At 36.2% G+C, this 22,325-nt stretch overlaps 2 protein-coding genes across 3 annotated transcripts; both read right to left on the bottom strand.

Annotated features, from left to right (window-relative positions):
- Window positions 1-267: 267 nt before the first annotated feature.
- On the bottom strand, window positions 268-6,848 carry LOC143711607 (uncharacterized). Of its 2 annotated transcripts, XM_077203330.1 has the most exons (6): window positions 6,465-6,848; window positions 5,713-6,164; window positions 5,328-5,392; window positions 3,472-3,588; window positions 1,419-1,540; window positions 268-1,284 (listed from the first exon to the last, which is right to left on the bottom strand). In XM_077203330.1, the coding sequence occupies exons 1-6, from the start codon at window positions 6,643-6,645 to the stop codon at window positions 905-907; spliced, it is 1,317 nt and encodes a 438-aa protein (XP_077059445.1). In that variant the 5' UTR covers window positions 6,646-6,848; the 3' UTR covers window positions 268-904. The 2 variants fall into 2 exon arrangements, with proteins under 2 accessions (XP_077059445.1, XP_077059446.1); XM_077203331.1 differs by lacking the exon at window positions 3,472-3,588 and having other exon boundaries at window positions 6,465-6,757.
- Window positions 6,849-8,138: 1,290 nt separating this feature from the next.
- On the bottom strand, window positions 8,139-17,170 carry LOC143711606 (uncharacterized). The gene is made up of 5 exons (XM_077203329.1): window positions 16,912-17,170; window positions 16,163-16,608; window positions 15,575-15,639; window positions 10,492-13,084; window positions 8,139-8,755 (listed from the first exon to the last, which is right to left on the bottom strand). Exons 1-4 carry the CDS (start codon window positions 17,090-17,092, stop codon window positions 10,507-10,509), a joined length of 3,270 nt encoding a protein of 1,089 aa, XP_077059444.1. The 5' UTR covers window positions 17,093-17,170; the 3' UTR covers window positions 8,139-8,755; window positions 10,492-10,506.
- Between the last annotated feature and the right edge of the window lie 5,155 nt (window positions 17,171-22,325).

Genomic DNA, 22,325 nt, shown 5'->3' with positions numbered 1-22,325 from the left:
TGTAGCCTACGTAATTTCCCGCGAAAACCATCCCGCGTCTAAATGTAAAAACGTACAATAGGCTTAGGCTCACCATAGTGAGCCTATAAGCGTTTTGAAAAACGGACTGATGTTTAAATTTTGTCAATTTTGAACAAAAATGTTTCATATTGTATCTTTAAATACAATTACTACAGTACCATGTATTTGTTCTTTTTGTCTGGTTTATATTTTTTCAGATGTAAACATTACTGTTCATGCCAAGAGAAATCCACAGAAATAAACAAATCAGAATAAAAGACAGCATAATCTTTAATGTATAAGACTTTAGAGACAATATGCACCTTTAAAAAAAAGATCAGTACAAATTAATGACTATAAACTGCAGTAATGTTTATACATTTTATACTAACAGAGAGAAAAGAGACCAAAGAAATGTATTAAAATGAAATAGAATATCGTTTGATTAGAAAACAGTAATAAATAAAGCAGCAAAATTCCTCATAAATATGCTAGCTAATAAAGATTTAATATAATGTAGAAGCAACAAACAAGATAAAATCTTGGGGCATGAACAGCTTTTTCAAGAAAAATAATCATTGCTCATTAAATGAACACTGCATTCCATAGTTAAAATGTGATCCATACATGTCAAGAAACACTATTAGTCCAGCTGTGGAAAATGTACCATTGCAAGTGCTTCAAAGAGTTCAAGTGAAATTTCTCTGGAAAAAACAGGTCAAATCTTTCTAAAGACAGGAGGAGCTGTTCTCCACACTATGACACATAACTCTTGTAATGGTTCATTTTTATAATGACACTGGATTTGACAATCAATTGAAACACAGCCTTAAAATGATTTACCTTGACATTTCTATTTCAGCAAACAACTGTAAAAAACCTACAACAGGTGCTCCTTATAATTTCATTGTCCCTGCAAAGAGATAAGAACACATTTTTTGAAGTGTCTGTTTCTTGCACTCGAGTCAATAAACGTCTTCCCGCAGTTCTGACAGATATGAGGTCTCTCTCCCGTGTGGATCCTGACATGTGTGTTCAGGTGGCTGGATTGTCTAAAGTTTTTCCCACAGAATCTGCAGTGGTAGGGTTTCTCTCCAGAATGAACTCTCAAATGAATTTTCAGCAGTCCTGGTGAGTTGAATCTTCTGCGACACACGACACACAAATACTCTCCCGTACCGTGTGGATTTCCGTGAATGTCGTGATGCGGCGGGTAACTTTCAGACAGTTCCTCTTCATGCTGAACATCTTCCAAACAAATGTCAGCCAGGTTTGTCTTGGATTCTAAAGAAGAGGCAAAATTTCATTTGTTTATCCTGTGCATCTAAAAGAAAAGAAAAATGCCATATCTGACCAATACTTCTTCAAAATGTCATTATTAGATTGATTTTTAATTAGTATAGTTAAAATGTCCTTACGCATTTGTTGCTGTTCTTTATCAAGTGCCACTTCTTCAATGTGCCCGATCTTCTTTATTCTGTGCATTTCCTCATTTTCACTCTTATTCCTCTTGTTTCGTTCCCGCTGCGATTGCAATTTACTTGTGGGAAAAAGAAATACACATTACTTCGATTAAAGCAGCATTTATTGATGAGATTTATCGGGGAAAAGGCTCCTATAATACAATAGCCCTATTTTCACTGGGTTATTCTCACGATAATGTAGTGTCCAAATAATGTAAATATTTATACTTGGCACATAGCTAAACCTCTGTACTTAAAATACAATTAATATTTCTAGTTATCAACAAAAATGTAAGCATTTTTGTAGTTTCCTAAAGTTGTTGTATGTTGACATCCACCATATTTTATTTATAATTTCTAGTGTATTTTCCGCTCACTTATCAAATCAATGGCAAATACATTTTTGCAAATGCATTTGACTTCACTCACACAGCAAAAAGAGCAAGCAAACTGCATAGAACTGCTTAATTCACTTTTTTATTTCAAAATTCATAAAGAGCATCATGATGCAAAATACTTGGTCCATTTTCTGAAATCTAAAGTACATAATGAAAAATTATTACACTGATGACATTGAATGAATGTGTATTTGATAGAATTTTTTGTCAGAAACTGCATGCACAGTTTACTTTTTTATGGAATATTTGCATTTTTGCAGTTGCTTTAAAGCACATGAAATACATAGATTTTTTCATCAAGTGCATTTTCTGGGAATAGAAGCAATGACTTTGGCATTGGCTAATGACATGCTCTACCAGTTGAGTTACAGAATTACAACTATATTTTGCACATATTTCTAAAAAGCACTAATGTTGAGCAGAGGAGGTGGTCGGCACTGGCTCTTGGGTGATTTGATTAATGTCTTCTTTAATGTTGTCTAAAAATTCCTGAAATGCTTTCTTTTTCCTGTACGCAGCAGAACTGTTCCTCCACTTTTTCTGTTGCCTTCTCAATTCTAATGGGCTCAGATCTTTAGCGAATTTCACTTTCCCCTGAGATTTTCGTCTTTGATATCTACAAAAATGAGAAATATCAACGAGTCAGTGTCTAAAAACCTCAATCTAAACCTGATTTTCACATAAAGACCCCATTTCTAAATACAGTGCAACATGTCACATGCAACCTGTAAAGAAGTGGTTCTCAAAGTGCGGAGGCAAGATGATATTGTAAGGAAGACAGCTCTATCTGACATATATATAATACACACACATATATATATATATATATATATATATATATATATATATATATATATATATATAATATTATCTATCCATCTATCTATATATATATATAAATAAAAAACCTTTTACATAATTAAACAGTGACATAAAGCTGTAAAATTAAAACTTAAAAAAAAAATTACAATCAACTCTTAATAATCACAGAAAGATGACTGGATTATGGGGGGTTACATAATGTATTCAAATATTATTAAAGGGATACCTGACAAAAAAGAAAAGTGAACTACTGCTAAATGGAGTCAGTAAGATTTTTTAAAAAAAAAAGTGCTAACAGAGGCTGCATTTATTTGATCAAAAACACAGTAAAAAAAATGTATTGTGCAAAATTACAATTTAAAATTACTGATCTCCATTTTATTTATGTGATTTTTGTACTTAACCTTATTCTTGTGCTGCTTTTAATATTTTTGTGGAAACCATGATACATTTTTATCAGGTTTTCTTGATGAATAGAAACAAGAATATCACCACAAAAAAAAGCATTTATTTGAGATAGTAATCTATTTTGTAACATTTGAAATGTCTTTACTGTCATCTTTGATCAATTTAATGCCTCACTGCTGAATAAAAGATTAAAAGTGTTAATTTCTTTTCTTTTTTACAATCTCACTGACCCCAAACTTTTAAACGGTAGTGTATTTATTAAGAATACACGTTCAGTTGTTACTACACCAATGCATTATTATGTACTTGCATTGGTAATAAAGCATCTAACCTACAGTCACCCCTGAACAGTATAGTTCCTCATGTAAGCTGCAATATACCTCTCTCTCTCCTTTTTCCTGTATGCATCACGAAGCTCAGGATTCCCGTGCACTTTCTGCCTGTGCTTTTGGGTTCTAGCGCTTGCTGCAGCCTTCTTTCGCTCTTCATCTGCCAATCTAAACGAAAAGAAAGATTTGATCTTAAAAAAGGAACTATCAAATGTATTTGCTTCTTTAGGGCGGTGTCCCACTAGCCAACTCAAAAGAACTATTTTGGTAGGGGATGTCACACCTGCAGACTATTTGAGCAAAGATCTCACCCGTTTCTGTTGGAGCTTTTCTGTCACATGCACAGGTAGAGAAAAGAAGAGGCTGTAACAGGCCAAATCACTGCCTCTGACTTTGCCCTGAAAGAGTGTGACTTTGTTTATCCATCCAGGTCTTAGCGTAGATGGTGTGGAAAACCTCTTAAAACAGTGTGAAAAAAGTTGCCAGATCCAAAAAGGACTTGTTTCAATGGTCATTTCCTAGGGCAAAATTGTCCGACTGAGCAATAAAATCAGAAATGTTGGATATTTTTTGGAGACCAAGCAGGGCCATTAACACCCACCAGAGAGATTAAAAAACAGCTACAAAAACATACCTGGAAATCTGCTGAAAAACTGGCTAGTGGGATGCCAACCCCTGCGTTCAAATGCGTATGACTGAAGGGGAATGGAGTTTGTAGTTAAGCGTGACTGTGACTATAATCATAATATAGCAACTTATTGCTTAAATGTACACTACAGTTCAAACTTTTGGGGTCGGTCTGACTTTTTTGGGGAAAAAATATATTTCGGAAGGATGCATTAAACATGTCAGTAAATATATTTATAATGTTACGAAAAATATATATTTTAAATAAATGCTGATCTTCCTATTAGTTAAAGAATCCTGAAAATGAAAATGTTTTCCACAAATTTTTTTAAAGGGTTAGTTTACTCAGAAAAAAAATGTTGTGATTACATACTCACTCACCCTAAAGTTGTTCCAAACCTGGACCAACATTCCTTAAAATATATTATTTTGTGTTGAACAGAAGAAAAAACTCATACATGTTTGGAACAACTTTAGGGTGAGTAAATGATGACAGAATTTTCGTTTTTGGGTGAACTACAGCTTTAAGCAGCACAATTTTTTTTCAACTTTGATTAATACGAAATCAGCATATCAAAATGATTTCTGAAGGACGATGCTGAAAATTCAGCTTTGTCATCACAGGAATAAATTACATTTTAAAATATATTAAAATATAACAATTAATTTAAAACTAATGATATTTCACAGTTATTACTGATTTCTTTAAAAAAACATTTTAAAATCTTACCGACCCAAAACTTTTGAATGGTAGTGTATTAATTCAATAATGTTCTGATAAACATATTGACATCAATTATGCTTTAACATGAAGTTCTCTGACATAATCTAGAGTTCACATTACTAATTATACTGTAAAATGCGTTTATGCGGTTTTGAAAAATATGTGCAAAAGTAAAGAAAGTCATCCGATTTAAATAAGTAACTAACAGTAGTTACATTAAGCAATATTTATGTAAAAGTAAATATGATTATGGTGTGGTTGACCAGAATATGTTCTGATGCATATGTGAGAATCACCCAGGATGAGCACAAATCAAAGCATCTGAAAATAAAATACATTTAATTTTTGGAGACACTCTTTTGAGTATAACACTGACTGTAGGCAGCCGGAAACAAGAAAGTCATATTTAATACATTTTTATTCACATACAAACTTAGTTTAGAGCTCAGCTGACAAGGGAGTGTCACAATTGAGCATTTGTGTAGGATTTAAAAACGGATTTGTCTACTCAACTCAAATCAGCACAGATGAAACGCCAAAGAATCAATTCAAGTACCTTTCTCTTATCTGAGCCAGCTCCATCCTATGCTGCGTCAACATCTCTTGATTTCTGAGGGGCAGCTGCAAAAACAATGACATCAATCAGCTCACATTTATAGCTAAGTGTCTTACAATTCAATAAAAATAATAGTCCTCCACTTTTCAATAGAAGCTTGTTCTTCTATTGAAAGAAATTGATATAAGCCACGGATGCAAGTTCGTTCAAAGGTAACATTGAGAGATATAAACTCAGAATTGCAAGAAAAAAAGTTAGAATTGTGAGATAAAAAGTCACAATTACCATATATATATATATTTTATTATTATTATTATTTTTTCTTTTCTTTTTTATCACTGGCGTAAACAATCTTCCGTAGTTTGTTTTGCATACACATACTTACATTAAATGTTTGTGTCTTCTGTCCGGGGCTAATGTGGCTAACTTTGATTTTACTGACATCACTGGATGCATCACTGGCCCCTGAATCATCCAAGCCGCGTCTTGTGATGTGCTGTTGTGCCTGACAGGTGGTACCTGTTTCAGTATTAGTCTCAGGTTCATTCTTAATTTGAGGTGCTTGATTAATAAATGCAAAAGTATTCTCGCTGCTGTCCATCATTTGGGTTTCAGTGTCTTTGCTGGGCATCTGGTCATGATAAATGTCCATACATGGCGATAAAGATGCCGATTCGTGGCACACAGGTATTTGCACTTCATTTTCCTCTTGTTGTGTATAAACTTCTAGCTTCATATGCATTTCTGTATCCTTCAAGTCATGTTCAGATCTCCATTCCTCTGAAAATGCCTGGGTGTATTTCTGAGTGTGAGTCTCAGAGGAGCAGGGCTGCAATTCTATAATGAATAAACAAAATAAACATACTTTAGTTCTTAAAATTCTAAACGGGGAGATTATGTCATGTGTACAGCATGCCATGAGTACATTAGTAAAAAATAATACGTGAATAACAAAGAACAATTCATCACAATCTAAACATCTCAATAAGCTAATGTCAAATACTATTTGGATCATGGTTGACTTAAATGCCCATGGTAAAGGAATTAAAGACTTTAACTATCGAGATTTCGTGTTCATAAAAACCATAACATGAAAGAAATAAGTATGCGTGTCAGATTTAAGGTGAATTGACTAACCAGAGTCCATCTGAACTCCTGCCTGCTGCAGTCTCCTCTTGAGCAGCTCAATCTCCTGTCTGGAGCGACACATCTCCTCATTATACTCTGAAAATATGTCTTCCACAGCCTTGAATATCTCCTGCGCAGCTAAAGTTAATCGCTCAGTCAAAAAAATGCTTAAAATCTGCAGTTTGGACATTGTGCGTTGATAAATATCACTGGAGTCTCTATCAAGCTTATTTCCACATTCATAACAGATATTTCTCGTCTATTGTTTTGTTTGCGGTCATCCTGCTGAGCTCCGTGACCGTGATAATCAGCGCCACCTGCCAGTCTGGATGAATGTCCAACATTGAACAAACTGGGTCCTGGTCACCGCTTATGCCACTGTCCTGCAGAATTTAGCTCCACCAAACCTAATCAAACACACTTGAACCAGCAACTCAATGTCTTCAGGATCACTAGAAGGCTACATGCAGGTGGGTTTTATCAGAGTTGGAGCAAAACTCTTCAGTACAGTGGCTCTCCAGGACTGAGTTTGCCCATCCCTGGCTTAGGCAGCTGACTTGTTGCCCCGTTGCAATATCAGGCAACGACTTTGCAGGCAGTGTTTGCACACGGAGGTACCTCACAAAACTGATTTCAGACAGACTTCTGAGGCAGCAAAACGGTTTCATTACCTACAACAAAATAGAGAGAGTTTTGGTGATAGCTAAGCGAATCGTTACTATAGTAAATTCTTCCAAAAAAGTCAGTCAAAAATGACCGCAACTTTTAGACACCATCTTTCTTTTTCAAGTCTAACTATCACAGAATGGAAGCACGGGATTGTGGGATATCAAAGGCAGCAAAGGATACATTTATGCTGCCATGAGGATAATTTTCTGTTTGCCATGGCCATGGATACATGAATGTAACTTTTAGAAGAAAAGGCCCTGAACCTTAAAGGGTTCTGTCATACACTTCATTGTACCTTAATGGGTTCCCATATTGAACCAATTTTCCCTGAAAATATGAGTTAGAATAGTTTGCAAGAGAGTGATTTTAAACTTAGATGAGTTTATCTGTTCAGTGTTATGACGTTTAATGTCCCCAATGTCTGTAGTCCCATTTAGCAACTTGTAAAAGCTTTTTTTTTTTTTTTTTAATTCACGAGTTGGGTATACTGGTGTATTTTGTGTTACTGAATAAAATCTTGAGTTGTTCACCACAGACATTATTTCAGGCTTTTAACCAAAGTCCCATTGAAAAAAACCATTGACTTCAGGATGATTGGACTTGTTTCTGGGTTTTGGCCAATATAACTACATACGTAATCCCTAATGGCAGCTGAAAATTCAACTTAGTCATCACAGGAATAAATTACTTTATCAAATATGTTAAACTAGAAAACAATTATTTTAACACTGTATTTTTAATTTAACAAATGCAGCCTTGGCTTTCCAAAAACTGTGTTGGTAGAAGTATTGATATCAATTATGCTTTAACATGAAGTTCATATCACAAATTAAAACTGTTTAACTATGCGGTTCTGGGAAATATGTGCAACAAAAAGTCACAGACTTAAATTAGCAACTAATGGTTACAGTAGAGCCTTATTTAAGATGATTATTTAAGATTATTTAACATGACTTTGGTGTGGTTGACCAGAATATGTGAGAATCACCCAAGATGAGAACAGATCAAAAACCCTTCACCAGCCACTTAAGTTTTATTTGAAAATAAAATATTTCATTTTTTTGGAGACTGTTTTTAGTATAACACTGACTGTAGACACCCTAAAAAAGAAAGTCATATTTAATGTTTGTATTTACATATAAACTTAGAGCTGACAAGAGAGTGTCACATTTGAGCATTATTAGCATATTACATGTATGAAAGGCAAAGGATTTGTGCACACTTAATTTACCTAAGTCAAATCAAATCAGCACAGATAAAAAACCTCTCTCAAAAAATCAGACAAAGGCTAATTAAATGTAACATTAAACTCAACACGAATAACTATTGAGACAATCAGTATACACTCCATATTACAATTATGCTTGATATAAACAAAATGCATTCTTTTTTATTGTTTTTAAACTCCTCTTCATCAACAGAGAATGGATGGTGTACAATAAAGTTTACAGGTCCATGTATGTGGACTGTATCCACTAATTCAACATCAGGAGTCTTGGGCCAGGAAAACAAATTGCTGACTCCACGCTGCTACATCTTCATCCGGCCTCCTCTGTCAGTTGGTGGTTCAAGAACTCTGCACAAGCACCACATGGGTGCACAAATTCCTTAAGAAATTCCATCTGCAAATCCTGAAATTACACGATAATAAATAATACTGCTTTACTAAGTGCCTTTTTTTTTAAACCTGGGCACAGTTTCAACAAAATTCTTAAGTTCCCAGCCCATTGTCTTCCATACATTAAACAGCGCAATTAATAGTGATCCCTGGCTCTGCATTCATATAGTATGCTTCATGTTAAATCGTCTAATGCCAGGGACACACTTAACCACTAGCTGAAACATTCTAAGACTGAACTGAACATACTTACTGTTTCTAATGACTGGAGCAAATTTTAAAAACAGACTGAACGCAACAGTCTCCAACTTGCCGTGTTTGGGCATGATCAGTCGTAAGTACCAAACAATAATCGGCCTTACTGTCATTGAGTGTGTCCCCGGCTTAAGATGCCAATGGTGACACCAGTACATCAATGGCCTAAACTTTTTCTACTCAACTATAAGTCAGCTTTATGAAACCGGGACCATGGTACATGGATATAGGACTAATGATTGAATAATAAAGTAAAAAACAATAAAGGATTTTTTTAACCACCTGCACTTCAATAGGCCTTTCACTGCTTGTTTAATTACTTGTTTCTTGTCCCTTATCTTCTTGAAAAAAAATTCATTACCAAGTCATCAGTTGGAAGTTCTGAAAGGAGATTAATAGTGATATTGAGAGTAAAATTACCCGTATTTCAAAAGTCTGACTTTAAGTTAAAATTGCTACTGCAGCTATATCTAAGCCTTAAATTAGTATAGCATTTCAAGATATATATATAGCGGCAATAGTGACATCAACCTGGAGTAAGATCTTTTACAACTACAATGAAATAAATAGCTGCTAGCAGCAATTCCAGGGCCAAACCCCAATTGGGTTAAATAACAGAACATTACACACAATTTTATAAAGTTGTCCCACATGGGACTCGAACCCAAAATCTCTGTGTCAGGTGCCTGTCGCTCATCTCATTGCGCCAATGGGAAGATATGTTTTCACAGAGATGCTGAAGTTCAAGTGAGAATCAACTCTAATTGAAGATGTTGTATAGAAATGCACCGCATGTTATATTTAATAACTTCAGATGAGATGATTCTCAGAAAAACAGTGTCTGGAACAGAAGCAAATTTTGAAGCACTTCTGGGATTCGAACCCACGACCTGAAAGTTTCAGGGCTTGTGACATTACTGATTGCGCCACTCAATTGAAACTGGTTCAATTGAAATTGAAACTAATCTAACTTAATGTAGCTTATGGTTAACCTGATAGCTGAAGAGCCACATTAGAATGGTTTAGCATGCTAATTAATTAGCATGCTAGGCTAACTAACACAAAACAACAAAAACAGGGAGGGTCAACTTTGGGGAGATATTTCCTAGGGAACGGTGGCAAAATGGTAGTCTTAATGTAATATATTGACTCTGATCAGTATGATGAGAGGAATCAGGTGTACTAAGTCTAATTTTCTAGATAAAAGGGTTCAAAAGTTATAACCATTTAAAAAGTGCATTTTTGAACTGGTGGTGGCACTACAGAGTAAATTGGTCAGATTACTATTCATTACCATCACTACAGGCATGCTAATCTTCATAATTTTCCTACTTACGGTTAATAGGGCAGCCATTGTCTCTCATTGGGGGACACTTTAATAATAAAGTAAACTTACAATTCCAATAGGGGCTTGGCCCCTAAATATGCAAAAAGGTAATTGTAAAGAATACATTGTATGTTTAAGTTGGAGCTATAATCACATGGAGCCCTTACCTGGGTTAGTAAGTTTCATCCAGAGATTTGTTCTATTTGTTCACCAGGATGTTGGTCATATTCACTTGTACTTGTAGCAGAATTATCAGGTAAGGTGTTCTCATCTTCAGTAACAGGCTGGTATAAATCAACTATTTCAGCATCTATGTTCAAGGTACATCGTTGCCAGGGAAAGACATCATTTGAGTTGGAACACTGGCTTCCATCATCAACATTCATACAGCCATCACAGAAACATGAATACACACGAGTATCCAGGACCCCAGTAGAAACACAACGCACAGAATGGAGAACACGAGTTCCAGCAAGGGCAGACTTCACTTGTGTTATAGGACGGTCACGCTGAATTTCACCTCGTTTAACCAGGTAAAATGTACGGAGTTGCCTATCACAGCCATCTTTTGTCAAATTTAGATTGCAGAAGTTATACATCTCCTCTGCATTTTTGATAGTGATCCTATGTGACTGGACAGCACGTTGAACAGATGATTTTACAAACCGAGAGACACCATCACTGGGCCCCTTGCTGTGGTGGGATCCAAAGTAACATCTTTCAACAGACAAACCATGTGAAGCCTTGGAGTTGCTAATGTCAGCAAATGCCACCATTGACTTGTATTGTGTGCCACAACCATTTGTGAATTCAACTACATGCTCTAACTTCAGTCCTCGCTTTTCTTTTAGGTGCTTTATAGCCAGAGTTTCGAAGTGGTGAACGGCATTGGTATCATGGTTGAGGTCATCAGAGACAAAAACCAAGGCTTCCTGGATGGTGTATTCATGGCCCTCTATGGGACACTTGTAGTAACAAATAATCGGGTGAATGGTTACCTGCTGTTTGGACCAATGAGCTGGCTGTATTTCGTCTTGGGATATGCAAGAGTAATTTTCGGCAAAATCCATGATGAACAGCGACCATGTGTTGGGCAACTTTTCCCGGATAAGGGAAAATTGTTCGTGCTGCCAGTTGGCTGTAAACAGATGTTTAGCCAAAAAATCTGTTTCGCGCAATAACTCGTCAAACATTGTCTTGAATGTGCCACACTTAGTTGACAGAAACTTCTTGATCTTTTGTTTACCATCGTGGTTGAAAGCCTTACTCTCCCAATTTTGCCAGGACACTTCTTGTTTGCCATACAAATCTACTACAATTTTTAACTTTTCCTTGAGTAGCGATACACCACAGTCGGAGCAGGTTCTGTTAATGCACTTTAGATTATGGTACTTGCTGTTACCACTTTTGGGACAAAGAGAAAAACTAATAAGTTCATATTTGTTTTTGATCTTGAATTTTATACACTCAGCATTGTTAGTAGCAGTGAGAATTCTGTTCAGGCTCTGAAGCTTCAGTAAAACTCCCGTACAATATTCACAGAGACACTGGTTTCTGTCTGTCCGATGCTGAAGAAGAACACATGAAGGTCGAAGCCAAGAGAAAACCTGAAAGGACACAACATTCTTTTCTGGATTTTCCAGCTTCCAAAGTTCATAGGCTTCCTGTAGAGAGATCTCCATTAGAAATCTTTGTTCTTGTTCCTTTACAGTCCTCATGTAAGGAAGTTCTCGTGCTACCTTAGGATTACGATAGAAAGCAGTTATATTGTTCACAACATCCATGCAAGTGGCATCAGACTTGCGTTTTTTATGTAAACCTTCACTGGATGAGGAATTTGTTAAATTGGTGAGATATGCTGGACGGAGGTTAAATCGCCTTGCTACAATATGTTGCATTCTGTACTTTTTGGCAACCATCAAACTAGTGACAATCAGGCGCCTTTTCTCCAAGGATGCAGCATCCTTCTTCTTCTTTAGAGCTTCAATCGTGGATCGAAGTTTTTCTTGAGAGGGCTCATCAAAATCAATTCGTCGACATGTTGTTTTCAGACCTCTGGCTTTTAAAGCTGCTTGTTTACGAGGAGTACAGCGATGGATGAAGTCCATTACAATGTCTGCAAACTTTTCTGCATCAGCTGGAATTTTTTTGCACATCCGTGACACAGCCATTTGTTTTGCCAATTTAGTTCTAAAGCCAGCTGTACTACTTGGAGAGCCAACATTTGTTTGTGGAGTCAGGTCAGTTCGCTTTTTTGTCTTGCTTCTTTTTTCCCTCTTTCGGGACGCATCTCTTTCACGAATTAGTATTTTCTTCAGTTCTCCCATCCTCTCCCTCTCCTCTCTTTTCTTTATCCTATCATACTCTCGTTTCTTCATCCTCTCGTTTCTTGATAAGACTTCTCTTTTCTTAGGTGGTGGAGGCTCTTCATCAGCTTTACACTGTTTTTCATCTGTTCTTCTGCACTGTAACTTCTTTTTGGCTCTGAATCTTCTCTGTCGCTCACGATTATTTTCCTTATCAATTTCTAAAGAAGCAGCAGCCCTCTTTCTTCTATACTCCTTTGCTCTTGCAGCTTCCAAAGCTTTGAACTCAGCAAATTTTACAGGATCTTTTTTCAAACGATCCCTCCAGGCCTGACTGTATCTCGCATTTTTGGCTTTCCACTTGTCATATTTTGACACTTCATCCTGACAGACAAACGGTTGACTTTTCCTACTTTTACACCCAGAGTTACGGAGCTGGATTGTCAAAGACATTCTGAAATGAAAATATTTACACCATTTAGTTGATTTATTCAAACATGTACTGAAGTTTATTTTTAAAAAGGTAACATATAGAGAATATACATAATATAATATAATAATGTATTTTACTGTATTCTATTATATATATATATATATATATATAGATAGATAGATACACAAACATATATATTTTATATATATATATATATATATATATATATATATACACACACACACACAGTATCTCACAAAAGTGAGTACATCCCTCACATTTACACATTTTAGTATATCTTCTCAAGGGACAATATAGAAATGAAACTAGTAGTCAATGTGCTGCTTGTATAGCAGTATATATTTACTGTCCTCTGAAAATAACTCAACATACAGCCATTATTGTCAAAATAGCTGGCAACAAAAGTGAGTACACCCTAAGTGAACATGCCAAACTGTGTCCAAAGTGTCTATATTTTGTGTTTGCACCATTGTTATTTAGCATTGCCTTAATCCTCCTGGCCATGGAATTCACTAGAGCTGCACAGGTTGTTGCTGGGACCCTCTTCTGAAGGCAGTTGTCTTCAGAATGTCGCAGTTCTTATTGGAATCCATGTTGTCCTCAATGAAGTTCAGCTCCCTAGTACCAGCACCACTCATAGAGCCCCAGACCATGATGCTACCACCACTATGCTCGACTGTAGGCAAGACACAATTTTCTTGGTACTCCTCACCTGGGCATCACCACACATTCTGGACACCATCTGAGCCAAACAAGTTTATCTTAGTCTCATCAGTCCACAGGACATGGTTCCAGTAATTCATGCTCTTGGACAAGTTGCTTTCAGCAAACTGTTTGCGGGCTTTCTTGTGAGCCTGCTTCAGAAGAGGCTTCCTTCTGGGATGATGGCCATGCAAACCGACTTGTTGCAGCGTGCAGCGTATAGTCTGAGCACTAACAAGCTGACCATCCGCTTCTGCAACCTGTAAAGCAATGCTGGAAGCACTCATACGTCTGTTTTTTTAAGCCAGCTTCTGCATGTGACGCACAGCACGGGAACTCAACTTCTTTGATTGACCCTTGCAAAGCCTGTTCCGAGTGGATCCAGTCTTGGAAAACCTCTGTATGACCATGGCAACTGTACTGTAACTACTGTAACTGTAGTTTCAGGGTGTTGCCAATCTTCTTATAGCCTAGGTCAACTTTGTGGAGAGCAACTATTCTAATTCTCAAATCCTTAGAGAGTTCTTTGGCATGAGATGCCATGTTGAACATCCAGTGGTCAGTGTGAGAGAATTGTACTTAAAGCACAAATTTTGAACTGCTCTAATGCAAGAAACAACAATTTGTATGGTCCTGTCAAGCAGACAAAAACATGAACATGATGAATAGGACATGTGGCTTTGCATGGTTAAATGACATACAGCTATTATAACTTAGGGTGTACTCACATTTGTTGCCAGCTATTCTGAGTTGAGTTATTTTCAGAGGACAGTAAATATATACATTGACTACTCTAAAATATATCCAAGCTTCATTTCTACAGTATTGTCCCTTGAGTAGATATACTAAAATGTTTGCTAAAATGTGAGGGGTGTACTCACCTTTGTGAGATACTGTACTGAATATCTCCCAACATTGATGTCTGTCAAAAAATAGCGTGCACAATACACAATAGTATTTATGAGAAGAAGAGGTCCAGGTAGTATATGTATGTATATATATGTATATGTATATATATATATATATATATATATATATAAACATCAGCATCTGAGAGTCAAATTGAATGACTACAGGGACTCATCTCAAGATTACTGAATTATGAAAAAAGGGGCAGAATGAGTAGTTTGTGCATAATAAATGTCCGTCAAAATATAACGTTTCAATTTCCTGTTTACGTCAGGAACCAACATGTTGAACAATGTTTACTAATCTGTTGAAGTTTTTCAATTGGATTGGCATTCATTCTCTTTAGCATGCAGTTTGAAGTATTTCACTCAGTTCCCTGATCATTCAGATTCAATTTCAGTGAGTATAAAACAAATTTATACTCACATGCGTTATGTATTAGGTACATTATCATCTCTGACAAACAGCATGTGGAAGACACTCAGGCCGGCATTTTCTCCCTCATCTCGGAAAGCAATGACATAGTCAAAACATCCGATAGTGAGTGTAGGGTTTTCTGGACCTCTGCTTCTCATAAATACTACCGTGTATTGTGCACGCTATTTTTTTTTTGATAGACATCAATGTTTTTGAAATTTGAAAGTTTTGAATTTGAAAACAGATGGATTGTAAGGTAATCATTTTTTTTATTTCTTAGCCAGTAAATATTCAGTGAATTGACTGATGGCCATGAGTGTGTTATGTCGATGTTTTTAATTCTAATATTCCAACCGACAGCCAGCCTAAGTTTTTGACGGATGTGAAAATGTATGACAGGCAAAGGATTTGTGTACTCAACTCATCAGCACAGATGAAACACCAAAGAATCAATTCAAGTACCTCTCTCTTATCTGAGCCAGCTCCATCCTATGCTGCGTCAACATCTCTTGATTTCTGAGGGGCAGCTGTAAAAACAATGACATCAATCAGCTCACATTTATAGCTAAGTGTCTTACAATTCAAATAATAGGGCCTAGTACTCCACTTTTCCATACAAGCTTGTTCTTGTGTAAGCCACAGAATTAAAAATAAAAAAATTTTCTTCTTGCAATTGTGAGTCATATCTCTTTTTTTTCTGATTTGTGAGATTGCAAGTTATGAACTCAGAATTGTGGGATATAAACTCAGAATTGCAAGAACTTTGAGATAAAGTCGCAATTAACTTGCGGGTTTATATTTCACAATTCTGAGAAAAAGTCAGAATTGTAAGATAAAAACTCAGTCACAAGAAAAAAGTCAGAATTCCAATAGTTTATATCTTGTAATGCTGTCTTTTTTCTCTAAAGTTTGAATTGCTAGATATAAACGTGTGAAAAAAGTCAGAATTGTGAGATAAAAAGTCACAATTACCTCTTTTATATATATTTTAAAACAGTGGCGGAAACAATCTTCCATAGTTTTGTTTGTTTTGCATACACACAGACTTACGTTAAATGTTTGTGTCTTATGTTTGGGGGAACCAACTTTGATTTTGATGACATCACTGGATGCATCACTGGCCCCTGAATCATCCAAGCCGCGTCTTGTGATGTGCTGTTGTGCCTGACAGGTGGTACCTGTTTCAGTATTAGTCTCAGGTTCATTCTTAATTTGAGGTGCTTGATTAATAAATGGAAAAGTATTCTCGCTGCTGTCCATCATTTGGGTTTCAGTGTCTTTGCTGGGCATCTGGTCATGATAAATGTCCATACATGGCGATAAAGATGCCGATTCGTGGCACACAGGTATTTGCACTTCATTTTCCTCTTGTTGTGTATAAACTTCTAGCTTCATATGCATTTCTGTATCCTTCAAGTCATGTTCAGATCTCCATTCCTCTGAAAATGCCTGGGTGTATTTCTGAGTGTGAGTCTCAGAGGAGCAGGGCTGCAATTCTATAATGAATAAACAAAATAAACAAACTTTAGTTCTTAAAAATCCTAAACGGGGAGATTATGTCATGGGTACAGTATGCCATGAGTACATTAGTAAAAATAATACGTGAATAACAAAGAACAATTCATCACAATCTAAACATCTCAATAAGCTAATGTCCAATACTATTTGGATCATGGTTGACTTAAATGCCTATGGTAAAGGAATTCTTCAGGAACTCTAACTATCGAGATTTCATGTTCATAAAACCATAACATAAAATAAATAAGAATGAGAGTCAGATTTAAGGTAAATTGACTAACCAGAGTCCATCTGAACTCCTGCCTGCTGCAGTCTCCTCTTGAGCAGCTCAATCTCCTGTCTGGAGCGACACATCTCCTCATTATACTCTGAAAATATGTCTTCCACAGCCTTGAATATCTCCTGCGCAGCTAAAGTTAATCGCTCTGTAAGAACAATGCTTAAAATTTGCAGTTTGGACATTGTGTGTTCATAAAATATCCTTGAAGTCTCTATCAAGCTCTTATTTCCACATTCATAACAGATTTTTCTCTTTGTATGCTTTAATCCTGCTGAGCTCGAAGATAATCAGCGCCACCTGCCGGTCTGGATGAGCGAATATAAAAACCTGATTTTTCTTATCCTTACAAAAAAAATGTAATTTTATAATTTTAATAAAGACAAAATATCTGACTGCAATGTTAAATAATCCAGAGATTTTTTAAACAAGTTTAAACAAAAGTGTTTTACCTCAAATGACTCTTCATCTATGTTCAAAAAATGTGTTTATTACACACATCAAATCCGCAAATAACAGTGGACATCTCTCTAAGTTTGATTCAAGATTTAAAGATTTGAGGAACTTATTTATGCTGCATAATGTCTACCCTCAACAAATTCAATTCAATTCACATCATTTCACCTTCAAAATAACACTCACATCCTTCTTCCTCCTTAAAATAAGGATCACTTTCTGTTACCATGGAAACAGCAATGTAACTCTTAGAGGAAAGGGTTCTAAAGGTTCTATTCGGCATCACCGCCTTTTTCAATTCAGCTTTATAAAATCACGACTGGGGTATACGGGTAGCCTATATTTTTGTGTCGTAGAATAGTTAGTGTTCACCACAGACCTTTAGGCTTTTAACCAACATCCCATTCAAAAAACCCATTGACTTCAGGACGATGGGTTTTGGCCAACAAAAATATGTCATCCCTTCAGCACTCTATCTATTGAGTCAAGAACCCTAGGGTTCTATAACCCCATTTAACCTTTTTTCAAATGGTGTTTAATGAAAGTATTTGTTATGAAAAAAGGACCCAAAACACATTAAGAAACTATAATGCTGTAATAATAAAAAAAGATTTTATTCCCTCGAATGGCTTTCAAAAGTCTTTAGAAACAGCTTTACAAAACATCAACATCAAATATTAGAAACCAACCTCAAATACTCTGAAATATTGATACTGAACTTAAAAAATGATATAATTAATAAGTTATGATAACGTTTTTACATTGCTTTAACTCATCAAAATAAGTTATGCAATTTTCATCTTTTTTTATAGAAGTTACACAAGATTCAATTCATTTTTTGTTGTCAGTTTAATGTAATTTAAGTTGAAATGACTTGAACATCTAAGTTGACTGTACTTAAAAATTGAAGCAACTTATTTTTACAGAGTAATATCAGAGGAGAATAATTACACACATGGTCAAATGCACATGGCCCTTGGAGTGTGTGTGCGGTTAAGAGCAGATTTACAGTGCTGTGAAGAATAAGTCATTGTTTGACAGGGCCAGCTGTCAGCTCCACTCTTCCTCACGACAGGCCTTGACTGGCCACCTGCCTACTATTCTCCAACTATGGTCACAAACTCTCTCCTCAGACCACCTCAGATTAGTGCCAAAACACATTACTTTATTGCTAATTGCCATTTTGTATTGTTCGGTATAAAAAAAAGTAACCAGTTGCTCTTCTCAAAGAATCAAATATAATGCCCATTTGGAACCATTTAGATAAAACACTTTAAATGTTGCAAATCAATCATTTATTTTACATGACTTACAGAATATTCTATCGTTCAAAGAGTTTGGGGTCAATACGATTTTTGAAAAGGAAATTAATACTTTTTTTCAGCAAGGATGCAGTAAATTGATCAAAAGTGACAGTAGAGATATGCGTAAAATGCAACAAAAATGTATATTTTAAATAAATCCTGTTTTTTGTAAATCAAAGAAGTGTTACTGTTGTGTATCATAGTTTCCACAAAAATATTATACCTGAAGGATCATGTGACACTGAAGACTGGAGTAATGATGCAGAAAATTCAGCTTTGGCGTTACAGTTTTTAATATATTTAGATATAAGTTACCAACCCCAAACTTTTGAATAGTATACAAATTAAACCTGAAGAAATGGAACAAATTACAGTATGTACTGTATGCACTAGGAAAAAGCAAAAGTAAGTGAAAAGAAAAAAGTACTTAAATATTAAATAAATATTTAATCTATATGAGGCATTTATTTATATAGCACATTTCACACATTTCATAATGGATAAATAAACATTTTAAAATCATCTTTTAATCTATCACAATATACAAATTTACTAAAACTGCTAAGAATGCATCTTAAATGAATGTATCTTAAAAAATGATCACTAGATATTTGTGATGTTGTTTTTGATCATGTGTTGCATCAGCATTGCAAATCAGTCAGAACTCGTTTTTTAAACGCAGTGATCCAAACAAGGTTAAAAAAAAAACACACAAAAAAAAAAAACACTGACACATCAGATGCCACTGTGCTGGCATGAACATGCCACAGACATGTCAGCACAACTACAACATAACTGTCATTCTGTGTCATCCCAACGCCCCACAAAAACACTCTGCAACATGCCACTCTAACCGGCGACTCCTAAAACACAGTTCTGTCGTAAACAAGCCTTTATGCTTTCAAACACGGAGAGTAGGAAGGTTGTGTTATGTTTATATAGGAAGCTGTATTGACTGGAACCTGTCTTTGTTTATCAAGTCATTGAAGTCAGGGATATGCCTGGTATCTGTGCCACTTTCCTAGATTTGCATTCCAGTGACTGGGATGTTTACACTATTCCGTTTATGTCTCTTCAAGTAAGAGTAACCGTATCTGCATCATGGGCATTCTCACCCCGTCTTCAATGTTGTCTAACTATTTGGTCGCTCCAGAAACCGAAGCGCTAAATTTGTGCTTCTGATGACATGGGAGAAGGTCACTGGAGCCCAGAGTCAGATATAAACAGTGAGGGACGAGCAGAGAAGCTTGTAGGCCATATTTTTACTCGCAGATAAAGCCTGGGATGGGGCTCAACTTTCCTTAACGTCCCAACTGGAATCCAGACATGGAAGACAAACAAAATTAGGACCATTGCCGACATAGTTTCCGCAGAGAACATTTGAACGCGGTCCCATCCCTGCCCCACCTTTTTAAATGGATGTCATATACAATTAATGATCACAAATGTTTGAATTGAAAAGCGTTGCGATTTCCATGCATTCATCTATGGAATGATCGCCGATAACTGCTGAGAATGAAAAATATGCACGTCTTTGAAATCTACATTTTGAATTCCAAAGACTAATATTAGGTCCACAAACTGCAGAGAAAAGGTATTTAAAGGATGCTATTCTGAGAAGCATTCCTGGATCTTTGTGGCCTTGAAGCATTAGTGTAGGTCTGTGGGTGACAATCAAATGGAATTCAACAGGAACACACACCCTGTTATGTGAAGAAATAAAAAAATAGAATAGATATCCAATCGTGATCTTGACTGACGCAATTCACAGGGAGGTCATCGGTGATCCATTTTTAGCAGTTATAGGCCTACACGACATGAAAATGTAGAGGTGCTTTTTTCCGTGATGTCTCTTGAAGGGCAATGCAGCATATTATGAGGTTTAATGGGTTTGTCAGCTGTTCTATGATGCTCTTGTCGAGAGGTGTTTCCACCAGCTTCCCACATGGACAGCCGCCATGATGGTGCACTTAGAAAGTGATGTATCGTTAACGGCTTGTCTGGTCTATTTTAATGACCCATGAGAGGCCGCAGTCGCACTGCCACAGTTTAAGAAGATGATTGATCGTTTTCCTTGTGAGGTTGATACTGTTGTGGAATATGCTAATTGGGCACATATGACTTATGGAAACAATCTAGGCCTGAATGAGCTGAAAGCAAGGTTAAAGGGTTAGTTCACCCAAACATTTAATTTCTCCCTCATGTCGTTCTAAATCCTTAAGACATTCGTTCATCTTGGAACACAAATGAAGATATTTTTTGATGAAATCAGAGAGCTTTCCGAACCATTCATAGACGGCAATGCAACAACCACTTTCAAGGCCAAGAAAGCTAGTAAAGATATCATTAAAATAGTCCATGTGACTACAGTGATTCAACCTTAATGTTATGAAGCGACGAGAATACTTTTTGTGCGCAAACCTCCCCAAAAATAACGACTATTCAACAATCTCTTGCCTTCCACGTCATTCTCCTGAGCTGTAGACATTGTAAACACTGTGCAGACACCCAAAGAATTTGCAATTGTATTTGACGCCATTCCATCAGGCACAATCATGCTTTTTAGGTGTACTAGCAGACTTCCGCTTACTTCTGTCTCCCTCCCTGATGTGGCTGAATCACCAGTTGGAAAAGTCTGTTTTTCCCAACTTCCTCGAAATAATAAGAATGTTCGAGCACTATTTCAGAAAGAAATTGTATCTATTCCAAATGTTACCCTTTATTGGAACCGATTTGTAAGTGGCATTGACTGGAAAAAGGTTTGGATGATTCCTCACAGATACTTGATAGTAAACAAGGTGAAAGAAGTGTCTTTCAGAATAATTCAAAAATATTACCCTGCTAATCATTACATGGTTAAATTTAAAAGAGACACCAATACAAAATGTTTTTTTTTGTGAAGACCACCCAGAAACTGTTTTGCATCTCTTTTGTTATTGCTCACACACCAGAACTTTTTGGCAAAATTTCAGCAGATTCATAATTGACCATATTTATAAAGACTTTGCCTTATTATGGAAGAATGTTGTGTTTTGTTTTTATGAAAGTCAAACTAAAGAGAAGATGTACTTCATTATAAATTTATTAATTCTTTTGGCAAAATTTCACATTCATAATTCCAAATTTAGCTCTAAAAACCCTAATTTTGTACTATTTCTCCATGAAGTTGTACATTACATTAATCTGATTTCTGGTTCCAACAACAAAAAGGCAATTAAAACTGTCAACATATGGTCTTCTTTCTCTTTGTAATGGTCCGTAAGCTTCCCCTGGCGAAATTGTATTGTTCCCTTTCGTAGTCACTCCGAGTTACGTCGGATGACGACGAATGGGCGAAACCCCCATTCGTCGTCATCCGACGTAACGTCTCCGTTCCCTACTCAGGGAACGAGGGTTACATATGTAACCGAGACGTTTTCTTTTTACGTGTTGCATTTTTGTATATTGTTATGTATATTTTGATTAGTCATTTGTGATTTGTACCCTTTTCTGTAAAAAAAAAAAAAAAAGTAAAATAAAATAAATAAACACTGTGCAGCGCGTCCGGGTTCTGCACCAGAATGGCGACTCACTATTGGCCGACGGTAAACACGAGACCACTATGACACATGCGTGTGATGCTGAAGCAGGAGCTGGCCAATAGTGAGGCGCCGTTCTG

This window comes from Siphateles boraxobius, unplaced genomic scaffold (genome assembly GCF_051911475.1).
Source record: "Siphateles boraxobius isolate OS27281-9 unplaced genomic scaffold, OSU_SipBor_1 5, whole genome shotgun sequence".
Classification (NCBI taxonomy): Eukaryota; Metazoa; Chordata; class Actinopteri; order Cypriniformes; family Leuciscidae; genus Siphateles; species Siphateles boraxobius.
This window is presented reverse-complemented; position numbering and strand designations above follow the sequence as displayed.

Coding starts and splice junctions, on each gene's coding strand:
- LOC143711607 (XM_077203330.1), bottom strand. CDS start 6,645: ATGTCCAAACTGCAGATTTTAAGCATTTTTTTGACTGAGCGATTAACT. Junction 3,589..5,327: donor CTGGCTCAGATAAGAGAAAG/GTACTTGAATTG, acceptor CTTTTCGTTTAG/ATTGGCAGATGAAGAGCGAA. Junction 1,541..3,471: donor AGGAAAAAGGAGAGAGAGAG/GTATATTGCAGC, acceptor TTTTCCCACAAG/TAAATTGCAATCGCAGCGGG.
- LOC143711606 (XM_077203329.1), bottom strand. CDS start 17,092: ATGTCCAAACTGCAAATTTTAAGCATTGTTCTTACAGAGCGATTAACT. Junction 15,640..16,162: donor ATAAGACACAAACATTTAAC/GTAAGTCTGTGT, acceptor TTGTTTTTACAG/CTGCCCCTCAGAAATCAAGA. Junction 13,085..15,574: donor CTGGCTCAGATAAGAGAGAG/GTACTTGAATTG, acceptor TTTTCATTTCAG/AATGTCTTTGACAATCCAGC.